The sequence below is a fragment of the Pterocles gutturalis genome, unplaced genomic scaffold (genome assembly GCF_000699245.1).
Source record: "Pterocles gutturalis isolate BGI_N339 unplaced genomic scaffold, ASM69924v1 scaffold27273, whole genome shotgun sequence".
In the NCBI taxonomy this organism is placed as follows: domain Eukaryota; kingdom Metazoa; phylum Chordata; class Aves; order Pterocliformes; family Pteroclidae; genus Pterocles; species Pterocles gutturalis.
Genome location: NW_010123803.1, coordinates 35225 through 48375, shown reverse-complemented (window position 1 = coordinate 48375; position 13151 = coordinate 35225). Strand labels below are relative to the sequence as shown.

The following is a 13151-nucleotide window of genomic DNA, read 5'->3' as shown; positions in this document are numbered from 1 at the left end:
GGCCTTTCATCAAACATCTTCTCTGTCTACGTGCCTGTAGATGGTGTTCTCTAGAATTAAACAGAGTGAGCTTACCAGTGTGCAGCAGCAAGGTGGCCCTGCCACAGCTCCAGTTCTCTGCTTGGAGAAGGTTGCTCTCCAGTGTTTCACCTGCTCCGTGTCAGGAGCTTTTAAAGATAATGAGGTAGAGCAGGACATCTTTACCTCTGTCAACTTTCTCTTTCACATTAAGCTGTATTCAGGTTAAACTGTGAGTATAGAGTATTAGAGATGTTTATCTCTTTATCTTTGGTTAGGACTTGCTGTTGTCCCAGTAAATGTTCTGGAATACTGGAGCAATGCTCAAGTGTTCCTGGATCCCCGTCACCTTTCTGCTCTATCCAAATGGTGGCTGCTAAAGTGATCTTTACAATAAAGATGAGAAAGTCAGACATTTTATGTTTGCTGTTAGGTTAATGCTATATTGGTATTAATTCTGATTTTCCTGCTGCTCTTTTTCTTCTTGCCCAGCCATGTTGTTGTTGTTCTTTACTGGGTGTAGCACACTCACTACTTTTATTAGTCCTTTTGTATCTTTCAATATCACATACCAGCTGACAATTTGTTCTTTCTGCCTTGTGTATGAAAAATATGTTAATAAGGTTGATTAGAAATGTAATATAGTTTTCTTTGATTCCCAGTGGATTTTGTTTTCTTGCATTGCTGTACAGTTACATTTTTCTGGGAAGAGTCTGTTTGCATTTGTTGTTGAGGGTGGAAGTGAGACTGAAAATGCATGTCGGTGTAAATCGAGCATCAGTCAACAAGGAGAAAAGAGCTCTGCTGGAGAAAATGGGCTGAAATTAAGATCAAGGAGCAAGGAAGTCTATGGATAACTCCAGCGTGCAAATCAACCTGTGTGTTTCTGTCCCTCACAGAGCTTTCCCGTTCTCTGTGCATGCTGTGTCTCCCTTTGCTGAATGTAACTGCTAATGGGAGGGATTTGGCATTTTTAATTTCAGCTCTTATATTGCCTGAGATGTATGGTGCTGGCTGGTTGTTCATATACAGTATAATGCATGTATACACATAGTTATGTTGCCTAAAACTTTCAGGTATCTACTTTAGGAATGAAAATCCCTGCTGACATTTTCTGTGTTATCCCAGTCTTTTCTATAGTATGTCCTGACTTTGTTGTAATCCTGCACTTCAGTTTCTGTACTCTGTGTTGTCTCCTGTTTTTTTTAAAAATAAATATTGTTTGATGGAGAACTTTCTTCACTGAACCTTACTTAATAAAGGTTAGTGGGTTTTTCTTTAAAGTGCTAGTGTCTGTTACAAAGCATCTCTTTGTAAAGAGCAATAACAGACATTATTTCCCTCAGATCTGCTTTATCAAATGCCTCCTCACACAGTTAGAGAGATGTCATGCCTACCAGCTCATAGATGGTTTTATCTCAGCATCGTTTTTGTCTTTATGGAGAGAAGATAAAGTGAAATGGAGAAGTCTTTCCGGTAACGAAACACATCAAGTAAGCCCAGTTGTATGAAAGTCAGTAAATATCACCGAAGTTGGCTGAAGGAGAATCAGCTTGTGTCTGTGGGTCACTTTTCATCAGGCATGCTACCTGTTGGCTTGCAGTCTTGGCATCAGGTTACTTAGCCCATCTTCAACTGCTAACATAACTGGAAACAATTTTGTTGTATGATATTGAAAGTGATATTTTGACCTTTTCCAGGAGGGGAATCTGCTAGTAACACCTGTCATCAGGATCAGTTCTTGTGTCTGTGTGTGCAGCTTCAGCTTTGCCCACAGCTGGGGATGGATGAAAGGCTGAATTAAGCACTTCTCCTCTTAGCACTGCTATGGCTGCATCAGCATCGGTCCTCCTGAAGCTGTAACATAATGTGATAGAGGCTCTTTTCCTTTTTTGGGATCAAATAGACCTTTCAAAATGGAGATTGGTGGGTGACATGCAAACAAATCCTTTACGTAATGCTAACCATCCCTTTTCTCTCCTGTTTCCCGGGAAATGGAAGAGTGTGGAAGTAATCTGCAGGAAGGAGAGGGAAGCCGTGGTCTGCAGGCACTGCTTCAGCTGCTGGTCTGCAGTGCTGCTGTGCGTTCAGTTGGCCTGGTCAGCCTCAGCCTGTCTTTCAGTATACGCTTTAAAAGCAACTTGCTGTAAAAAAAACCCCAAATCCCCCAATAATCAAAAGGGAGCTGAAAAGTTGCAGCTGGGCTATGAGCACATTTTGTCTCCCAAGTTTCCCAAGATGGTTAATGTCAATGAAACCAAAGGAAAGAGAGTGTGAGTTCAGGCACTGTACCCTTTTCCTTTGTTCTTTTCATCCCTGGTTTCTTCAGGCTTAGACTTCTAGGACAGTATAAAATTTAAGCTTTAAAACAGATTAAGTGTGATACAGATTATATTTTAAATGGATGCAGATGTTTCAAGTGTCTTTTGTTTGCCTGTATAGTGGTAAGGTTCTACACTGCAAAGTTCCCAATTGCTCTAGAGTACCAGATTTTTACAAATGGGGTTAAAGTAAATCTCTGCTTACTACACAGTGATTACATTTAGGACAGCTTGTACTTTAGAAAATACACAGTTTTAGGTTCCCAGCTTCACACTTTGACTTTTTGCACCTGCCTCCACACAGGTTTCTGTTCAAACACAGAATTGTGACTTCAGCTGTGGACTCTGTCAGTTGAGTCCTAGCAGAACTTCAGGTGTGGTTTGTCCCTTTTAAAAAAACTTCTAACATTTTATAAGAAACCTCATTTGTGTACTTTTCTTCAAATACTTTGAGGTTTTCTGTGGAGGGTTTTTTTTTGTTTTGTTTTGTTTTTTTGTGTTTTTTTTTTTTTTTAGTTTTTAAGTGACCCATTTAGGGTGAGGAAAGACTTACTAAAGATTCTTCATTAAATGTACATGTGAGGATATAATGCTGTTGTACAGATTTACACAGACTCTTTACCATTTTCTGCAGTAGTCTAGTAGTCTAGTGTGCTACTGGAAATGCATTTGCAGTCACATTCGCCTTTACTGCCTACCATTGCTCTGGAGAGTCAAGAAAGTAGGTGGCCGTGTTTTATTGATAATGTTTCTGATGTTGAATTCTTAGGTGAGGGGAAGATTTTACATCTTGCCCTTTGGCTGTTTATTCCCCATTACAGAGATGTTTTCACAAATTTTTTGAAAATTCAGGTTAGTTTGCTAAGTAATTTTTTTAAATTAGGAGTAGATTGATGTGTTGAATTGACTTATCAGATGATGGTTATTATGTTGGCAAGCAGGATTTTATCAAAATATCCTGAAGAAAGAAAGGGAAACTCCGTAGCAGGCACAGACTGAGGAGATGAAGCCACTTAGTGCCAAAAGCAGGAAAGGGATGGGACGGTACGTCAACAAGGAAAACACTGATGGGCTTATTCTATAGTGGATATAGAATATTTCTTAATTCAGTGTTTTGGGGAACGAAATTCTAATTACTTCAGGTTTGTGGTGGTAAATGTAACTTAGGTTTCAATTGAAACTGGCTAGCTGTCTGATCTGCAGAAAAATCTAGGTAATGTGCTTTCTGAATTTACCTCATCAAAAAGGTCTACACTGTAAGTTAAACAGTCTAAACGTTTGGAAGTAGGAAGTAGAAGTACCAATAAACCAAATAATTAAATTGGAATTCAGTCTTTTAGGGAGTTGCTTTCTTGGACAAGTTTGTAAGTCTGAGTATTTTCTTCTTGCCATCTGTCAGTTGGGGGCTGTTTATGGTACTCTGAAATCCTTAGATGAAAGATGCTGGAAGTATAAAAATCTATGTGTTAAAGATGGTATAGTGCCAAATCTCAGCAGAGAGATGTGTTGAAAAGATTTGATACTTAAATGTCTTTATGACTTATTAATGTGTGCTTGTTTAAGAATTGCAGGGTTGCATAAGGGAAGCAGTTACAATAGAAATGTTGAAGAACTTAGTGTAAACGTGAAATGGGTAAAATAAGCATGGTCAGCTAAAACAGTACCTAATTTGTCTAAGGTGAACCTTTATTTTCATCCCTCGTTTGTTTGAATTCTTCCTTTTAAATGACACTTCGACATCTCCTGTATAAATTATGCCTATTAATGTAATTGTATTTACTTGTAGGTGGCTCTAACCAAGAGAGCTGATCCAGCTGAGTTGAAAACAATATTTTTGAAGGTATGTGTAAAGTAAATATTTTACTCTTTCTGCTTAAATTTTTCCTATCTTTTGCTCCTTTATTGCAGCATACAACTCTTGATAGTTTTTCCAACCATTAATCATTCACTGTATTATTACCATGTTAGACTTAAATACCATTATCAGAATTGAACAATGCTCACCAAGAAGTCAGATGCATTCCTGAGTGATTATTGTATTGACTCAGAAGAAGTATTACTATCTTAGAAAAAAACCACATTGTTCGGAGAATGTGGTGGGAGTTTCAATATTGTTCCTACACAGGGTAAAATGTTCGTGTAGACACCTTGCTGTTAGACCATTTGGTAAACTTTCTTCTCCCATCCTTGCTTCCTTCCTTCCTTCAGGGTTAACTCTGCTTCTCTAATTTGTGGAAGTGTTGGGAAGATGACTTTGTGAAGTGGTGGCCCTATTTATTATTTAACCAAAATACCTTCTGTGTTGGCCTGCTATAGAAGTATGCAAATAAAGAAATGACTTGTGTATTTGCTTGTATACTTGAGAGAAGTGTGCTTTAGTGTTTTGCGGGACTATGTCTTTCTTTGACCCATTTCCTAAATTTGAATAAATATTCCTAACCTTCCTAAGATTTATTAGTACAATGTTTGTATTAGTTTGGTAGTCTGGTATGAAAAAGAGTACAGAAATTGGTGGATCTGGAGAATATATGTGAGGTAGGTCCTCAGTGCTACAGGGAGCTGTTGTATCTGAATTATTTTTATGATGGTGTTGAGTGCCTAAGAGACTTCATACCTTTCCAAGTTCCTCCCTCCACCTTCCCTCTCTCCATCATCATGCCCCACTCTCCGTGCACTTCTTGGCATGTTTTCCGTTGTCCCTTGTGAGCTATTATTAACAGTATGTGTAGGTGTCACTATGTATATTGCCAGTATTTATAGTTTTATCATATACTGTCAGTATTTATAGCTCTGCAATCAGATTTTCAGTTGAGAAAGCCAGGATTTAACTTATTAGGTCCTGGAACTTGTATCTGTTAGGAGAGCAAAAAGGTTATTGAAAAAGAATGGGATAATGGGATTTTCAGAGGCAGATACTTGAAGAGCAGGAGCAAGGCAGCAGAAAAGGCAGACAGGGAGCAGACCACTGACCCAAGATGGTAGCACTGAGGAAGGGAATAAACATGGTAGAGAGAAACCTGGTCCCTTCTGCAAGATGAGGCAGCACTCAGTTGTGGTGAGGGGATTGGTTGGTTTGCTGAGAATAGTGTGAAAGTTGTTTCCTACCTGCCGGTGGGGTGGATATTCAGATCTCTTGCATTTCTGAAGGTTGTAGCTTCCTCAGCTTTCAGTTTTGGTGGATTGACTGGGTCATGGTTGAGCACACTGTATACCAACTCCTGCTCCTTTTTCACACTTTTCTTCTTCCCCTTCCACTTAAAGAAGGTGTCTCAGTAAGCAGAATAATGAAATATGAGCTGAACATTTTGATCAGTGTAATACAGAAATTGTTGTGCTTCTTACTACTGAGAAGGGAAGAGGATAAGTGAATGTGGTATGGTTTTTTTGTGCTCTACAGATAAGTGATGGCCAGAGTGTTAATTAAGCTGCTTCAGACAATTTTAAGTAGTGAGGTCAATACAGCTGCTTCTGCAGATTGTGGGATCTTCACTTGTAAAATAACTTGACAGCCATTCTTTCTACATCAATTAAGAATTTAAAAATATGATTCCCAGGTAGGAATGGCAGCCACTGTGTAGAAATAAATATGAAGCTATCAGTTTAAATACAGTTGATTACAGTCAACTTTTAGATTTTTAATACATCAAACCCCCAGTAAAATGTTTGCAAATCTTATTTAAATGGGGTTGAACTGGTTAATACTTGACTATCTAAAATATATGGAAATAAGTTACCAAAAAGCCATTAAGTACTATTGTATAATATCAGATTCTCTGTGGGTATAATTGCCAAAGTGGGGGAAAATACAGTTGTAAAGAACCATTTTTTTTTAAATGCTTCTCCTCCAAAACCAATAGAATTGATGTTTTTCTCTTTTTGTTATGATAATTTCCAAGAGTAACAGTACTTTTTCTAAAAGTCTTCTACCATAACCCCTAGGAGATTAGATTTTAGTCAAAGTGATCAAGCTGACATTTTCCGAGGTCATTTTCTGTATGTAGTGTAGAGTACGTGATTGGATTTCAAATACACTTGAGTAAATCACAGTGACAAGGAACAGGAGGACACTGAAACCTTGTGCTGTTTTCTGTTATTGAGTGCCCTAGCAGGGGGTTAGCCTGGAAGAAAAAAAATGAAATACAGAAGCATAGGCTGTCTGACTTATTTGATTTGTTTCTCAATAGCAGCTGTGTTAAAAGTTTTTGAGGCTGGGATTCTGAAAGATTCTGACTCCCTGCAAATGATAACTGGAAATCAATTGATCTGCTAGTTCTTATGAAAGTACACAATTGAAAATTCCTTGCAGTGTATCGGCTAGAAAGCTTGTGTTGTGAACAGTGTCTGTTGAAACACGGATCCTTAAATGCTAACCAGTATCTAGATGGCAGAGCAAGTTATGTTTGGGCTTACTTTTCTGAAGCCTTGTTTCTTGAAGACATGGCTGTACCTGAAGACTCTGTTTAGATAGCACTGGAAGAAAATAATGTACTTACTGTTACACTTTGGCATCCCTCTGAGGGTTATATGCGTACAGCAGGTATGACGGTACTCTGCAGGCACCAGTGTGGCTCTATGAAATGAAAACCGGCAGTTTCCTCCCTTAGCAGGGCCACAGCAATGTAAAACAAAACATGTGTCTTTGAAGTACACTACAAAATAGCAATAGACATCTCATTTATTTATTACTTCAGTGTGGATAATGCTCTGTGGGGAGCTGCAACAGTGGTTTATCATCCTACCTTACCTTAAAAAAAAAATAAATTAACAGTTGCTTTCCTGTTCTCAGTGCACGTTTGTTATCCTGAGACAGACATGTTTCCCTTAAAGCTAATGCATGGTTCTCTAAGTGTTGCCTGGGATTTTTTTTCCTCTTAATTATTGTCCTTATCCTTTTTCTTTTCCTGAAAAAAAAACAAACAAACAAACAAACCACTGTATTTAAGGTTGATTTCAAGTTTACTCTTCTACAGAAAATGATGGCTTTAAACTGTGAGGGATGACTGAGGCATCAGGGTAAGGGTGGTACCGAAGGCAATTTTATTTATGTATTAACTTCAAAATATTTTAATATTCCTTCTCCTTGACATGTAACATGTTACTAGAGGCTTTCCTTGGGAGCAAACACTCTTGTGTCTGTCGAGAGCCCTTGTCTGGAGTAGTATGCCAGTAACTATGGTATAAAGCGGGAGTAACGTATGCCAGTGGTGTTTGGTGAGGTGTTGGACCCCTTTTCTCGTTTCTGCAGTGTGCTGAACTGTCCAAGTTCTCGTCTTCTGTTACATTTTTTTCTGCAACTGCTATTTTCTAGCCTCCTTTCAGCGGTTCAACCAAGGAGGAGGACCTGCAGGTTCCCCTTTACTAGGAAGCAGCCCTGGGGGGCGGAGGTGGTGTTCCTCCAAAACAGCGCCCCCACGTGGACACTCCTGTGCGACTCCACTGGCCCTGCAGTGTCCCTTCGCAGGTTTAAACCTGCCTTCCCGTTGCGAGGTGGGATGGCTACACAAAGGAGCAACTCCAGATAAATAAAATATGCTGGAGTATCCCGTTACAGTTTCAGTGGGCCTGAGATGCCACATACATGGTTGCAAATGCACATTCTTTGTGTTCTACTTTGAAAAAACATTTGGTACCGGAACTCTTTCTAGACTACCATGGCGAAATTGTTGACATGAGAAACAAAAAAATTATATATCTGCCACTTTTCTGGCTGGGAAACCAAGCCTTCAACTGTTCGAGTACTCCTCGCTTACTCTCTCTTGTTTGGGTGTAGGCTCTAGGCTCTTCAGAGCAGAACTGTCTCCTCTGCTGTAATGTAAGCCTGCTCTGGATTCAAAATTATGGGTGGTGGTAATAAATGCCTGGGGAAGGATGTATTTGAGGCACTAAGTATTGTATTAATTTAACAGTATGCAAGTGTGGAGAAGAATGGTGAATTCTTCATGTCTCCTAATGACTTTGTCACACGGTACCTGAAGATAACTGGAGATGGTTTGCCTAATGCAAGCACCGTACAGCTCCTTGCAGGTGTGGTGGATCAGACAAAAGATGGGTAAGTGTTTTTTTGTGGTTTTCTTTTTCTTTTTCTGTCGTTCACTTAAAAAATACAAAACCATTCTTCCAAAACGGTCAGATCCCTGAAGGATGGTGGCGTTTTGTTTTTGTTTTTTGCTTTTTTTGCCTGCAGATACATAAAGGAGGAATACAGCATCTTTTAAGTGGAAAGAGTAGCAACAATATTTTGGGCTGTACCACTTAGCTGAGCAAACCGTTTTCTGTCTACTATGTATTTGTAATTTAGAATCAGAATCATAGAATTTATTGAACCTTTCATGTTTGTTGACTGGCCCCCCGACTCCTGTTTTTCTTTCCTTCATGAGTCCATGTGTCTCTGTTAACTTTTATGTTTCTGTCACAAACACATTCAAATGGCAATCCAAAATAAGTTCAGATGGTGTAGGAAGAGATGGCAGAAAAAAGTGTCCCTGCATTGTTTTGCCATAGCACTGTGGAAGGTTTTTGCCACTGTTTTCTCCTTGGGAAGGAGGAGGAGCAACTAAGGTATTTAGGGAATCACTTTCCAGGCTTGGGAAGACAGCAGTGAAGTTGATTGCACATGGTTTGCGTTTGAAAGGCTGACTTTGCCAGTAAGCAAGATTAGCTACCCCTTCATCTTCCTCCCCCCTTCTTTAGTGAAATCCTAGCGTTTGGTTTTAGTTCTTGCCCAGGCCGAGCTGTCTCTTCACCCATATGAATGCATTTTTTGAACTCTGTTTTTAAAGTATCTTTAGAGAAACTTCAGAATAATTAACTATGGACTTAAAGTCTGTAGTTCTCGCATTTTTAGAAACCAGAAAACTTCAGGCATGACTCATATCAGTGGTTGCAGAGAGTAAAATGTGAGATAAATAAAGCATGACTAGAGAATGCAGCCTTTGTAGGGAACAGATGCAGGCATAATTGAGAAATTTTGCAATAGTTTCTGTTCTCTCTTTTCTGCTCAACCACCCTCATATATCTGGCAGCTGGGCACCTTAAACCTCGCAGATGAGTTGACGGGATGATTGTTACCCTGGTGAAAGGATTCTGTAAAAGGTTACATTAGTGACATTGTCATGATGGCAGCAAGAAAGTCATGGCTTCAGATAGCATTTGACTGAAAATGTTAAACATTTCTCTCATTTCTTCCCTTGGTTTGATGCCTGCAAAAACACCTTTTTCCAAATTGCACAGCTCCAAATCTGTTTTGTAATAAGAAGATTGAGAGTACAATCCATACCTTGTGACTTGGATCTCCCTCACAAGCAGAAGCTGATGTCAGGAGGAGCAAAATGTAGAACTGTAACCTATGTGAACTTGTTGACAAGTTGGGATTTCATAACTGGGTGTGATCTTACAGGAGTTTTACAGTGTAGTGTTGGAGCATCTAATTGCTGCTTTCTGCCATGGGTAAGGACTGCTTCTGTGTCCAGACTGTGCAGTGAGAGACAACTGCATGTTCCTAACATGTCTTTGGAGACCCTCTTCTGATATTCAGGATATCTTCTTGTTTAGCTGCTATAATAAGATGTGAAAGAATGGAGAAAACTCAGAAATCGATTAGCATTCATCTCTAACCTGGCAATGTAGCATTTTTGCCATGTGGCCAGGCATTTGTACCTTGTTCTAGTGGTATATAAAGTATATTGCAGAATGATGGTCTGAAGGAAGGGTCACTTGCTTTTTGGTTCCTGGAATGAAATCTCCTAGGGATAGCAATAGGACCTAGTGGTCTCCTATTGAATTCTTTCCAACTTGGCAGTCCAGAGCTCCTAGTTTTAAAGTGAAGTACAAAGCCGCTTTTGTTGGTGTTCATTTTTAATAGGCTGGTCGGTGTTTAGGGTCTTACACATGTTAAGGTCATGAGAGTCTGTTCAATAATTTGTCTTTATTTCTAGTATAAAATAGAAGGTAGCTTGCAAAAGCAATGACAAGTTAATTTTTTTATAGTGTTAGTGGCTTAAAGTAATGCAGTTCTGAAAACACTGCTAGGTTATTTCTAGAAGCATTTGTCTGCTGTCTCAGATCCCTGTTCTCTGAAGAAATATCTGTTCTTCGTGACTGGTGAGAATGACCACTCTTCACCAAAGGAGTCTGAGCCCAGAATCTCCAGGGTTGTTTCTAGCTAAAATGTTTTTTAATTCCTTCTGATTTTGGTGAGAAGTCAGGTATAGGTACCAAGTGTAATCAGTGAGAAATACCGAAATGGGTAAGTCACATGGGTGAAAGGCAGACAGTACAAGAACTTTGGACTCATGAGCAGATCAAATAAATGGGAAGACAGTTGCTTACCCCAGAACTGAAGAAGTCCTTAGTGTGAAGTGTAAAGAACAGTAGCTCTTGCATACAATCTCATGGTGGTTGCTGTGGACAAAATCTGCTGTGTAGCTCTAGCACAATTCCTGCATTGACAGGAATTAAGGATTCAATGGTATCTACAGGAGCTGCTGGTGGTGTTACAAAGGTACAAGACCTCTTAAGGCAGAGCCTGGAGTTCAGTGAATATCTGTTGCCGTGGAAGAAAGTTTTGTCCCCATCTTAAGTCAGGCCATAAGGATATTTGGAGGTAGGCTTTCCTTCTGTCCTCTTGCTGAAGCATCTTTTTAAGGTTTCCTTTAAGAAAAATAAATGCTTTTCTTGCTGATGGCCACAGAAGCCTTTCAAAGTGGTGAGTCAGTAATAACACTGATTTTTTAGAAGTGTTATATTACATGGCTGTAGGTTGTATGAAATGTCCTTAAACTTCTCATTCCTAGTTTTACTTGAAAATACGCTTTGTTTGGCTTCAGCTGGATCAGAAACTCCTCCAAAATACAGCGGCTTTGTCAAGGCTTATCAGCAACAGGCCAGGCATTTGCCATCCTGCCTGCTGTAACATTGTTTTTCAGTCTTTTGTTGTACTTTTAAACATGTCTTAACAAAATAAGTATTTACTGCATATCTCTGTTTGGACTGCAGTAACTAACACTTTACTGAGAAATACTGTATGCTTTATTTTTAGAAAGGACAAACTTCAAAAATAACACTTGGAAATGCCAACATTTTACATTATTATTGGATATAAATTTATCCTCTAATGCACCAATTTACACTATACTTAGTTTACCTCGGTTGCAACATGAAATACTAGATGTAGCTTCAATTTGTGTCCCATTATGTTATCATGTTTAAATTGCTGATAGAGTAAAAACATATGCATTGATTTCTGAAGAAAACTCTTCATCATTGCATTTGTATGTGTTATTACAGTGGGTAATGGCTTTTTTTTCTTTGCATGGCTACATGCAGAATTTCTCTGATGGGAATGCATCATATCTATGTGATGTGAGCACCAAAAGAAGCATGGAAGAAAGGAGAGAGTAGTAAATAGCGGACTTGCAGCACCATACCCATGTTTTGTGTTTGGACTGTAACTCTTGTGGGTGGGTGTTGTCAAAATATTGAGATTTCAGCGTTCCTGAATAAATTGTGTGATGTTGGCACTGTTAGTAAGCATGTGAAGGTGAAGGAAGACTTTGACCAGTTGGGTAGGATGTCCTCAAGATTGAAGTAAAATTTTGTGAATATTTCAGCTTCCTCCCTTTGCACGGTTAAAATCACTAGGCTTTTCTCTGCTTTTGTAACATAAAAGAGCACTTGTTAGGTAGATAAAATAACTCTTAAGTAGTATATTGAAGTCCATGTTAATATGTGCTGTTTAATGACACCTAATGATATTCAGTGAAGGGTTATGCTAAACCCAAAAGGGTGATGCTAAACTGGAGAGAAAATGTGTTACCCAGGCAACTACCCTTGTGCAGTATAGAGAAGTGAGCATATGGCTATGTAGTATGCATTATTTCAGCATCTTTAAGCATTAAGAATCATGTGTGTAATTGACTGTGAAAAATTACTGCTCAGTTACTGTATTGTATGGTCATAATAGAAGTAAATGAATACGTCATTGTTGTTAGAATAGATCTGTTGGGAATCACTATCAGGCTAGTCTACTTAGGGAGCAAAAATACAATAAGAAGAAAATAGCTGGTTTAATTAACATGTAAAAATTGGGTTAATTTGAATTCAGCTGGCACAGCAGATATTAATGTCTTTTCTTTAATAGTCAGGCTCGAACCACACAATTTGTACACTTTTAATCTTCCTAGTACTATGAATAATTGTTTTTAAAAATGGGTATGGGGTTATTTTAAGCATCTATCTCTGACTTATTAAGGGGGTTTATTACTTGCAAGTTCTGACAAAGAATGCCTCTACCAGTATAAAATCTTGTAGCAGTGTTAAAACGTGGAGTTTTAATCAAATCCAGGCCTAATAACGTAGAATCATAGAATGGCCTGGGTTGAAAAGGACCTTAAAGATCATCTAGTTTCAACCCCCCTGCTGTGGGCAGGGTTGCCAACCACTAGAGCAGGCTGCCCAGGGCCCCATACAGCCTGGCCTTGAATGCCTCCAGGGATGGGGCATCCACAACGTCTCTGGGCTAGAATGTAGCATATGTTCTTAGTGTGGTGCTGGGCTTCTGATGGGATAGGTGTGATCAATGCTATTTGTGTTGGGTGCTGTTGGCAAGAACATATATATGCTGGTTGTTGTTTCACACAAAAAGCAGCTTTATCAAAATGGTCTTGATAGATATTTTACGTTTTTAATTCTAAACAATCCTATTCTAGAGTCTTGTCGCCTGCTGTCTATTTTGTTCTTTCTGTGTGTGGGCTTTATAATCTTTGGGACAGAAGAATTCAGTGCTTTGTATGTGTTTGCTGTTGTGGAAGTTGT

General features: G+C 39.0%; 1 protein-coding gene across 1 annotated transcript in view; it reads left to right on the top strand.

Moving 5' to 3' along the window:
* Positions 1-384: 384 nt before the first annotated feature.
* Positions 385-13151, top strand: part of LOC104459372 (calcium-binding mitochondrial carrier protein Aralar2) — a gene marked incomplete at its 3' end in the record, with an annotated part of 45098 nt that continues 32331 nt past the window's right edge. Inside the window, exons 1-3 of the mRNA XM_010078062.1 lie at positions 385-399; positions 4126-4179; positions 8246-8388. Of these exons, the coding sequence (XP_010076364.1) occupies positions 385-399; positions 4126-4179; positions 8246-8388 (212 nt within the window). The remainder of the gene's footprint in view (positions 400-4125; positions 4180-8245; positions 8389-13151) is intronic.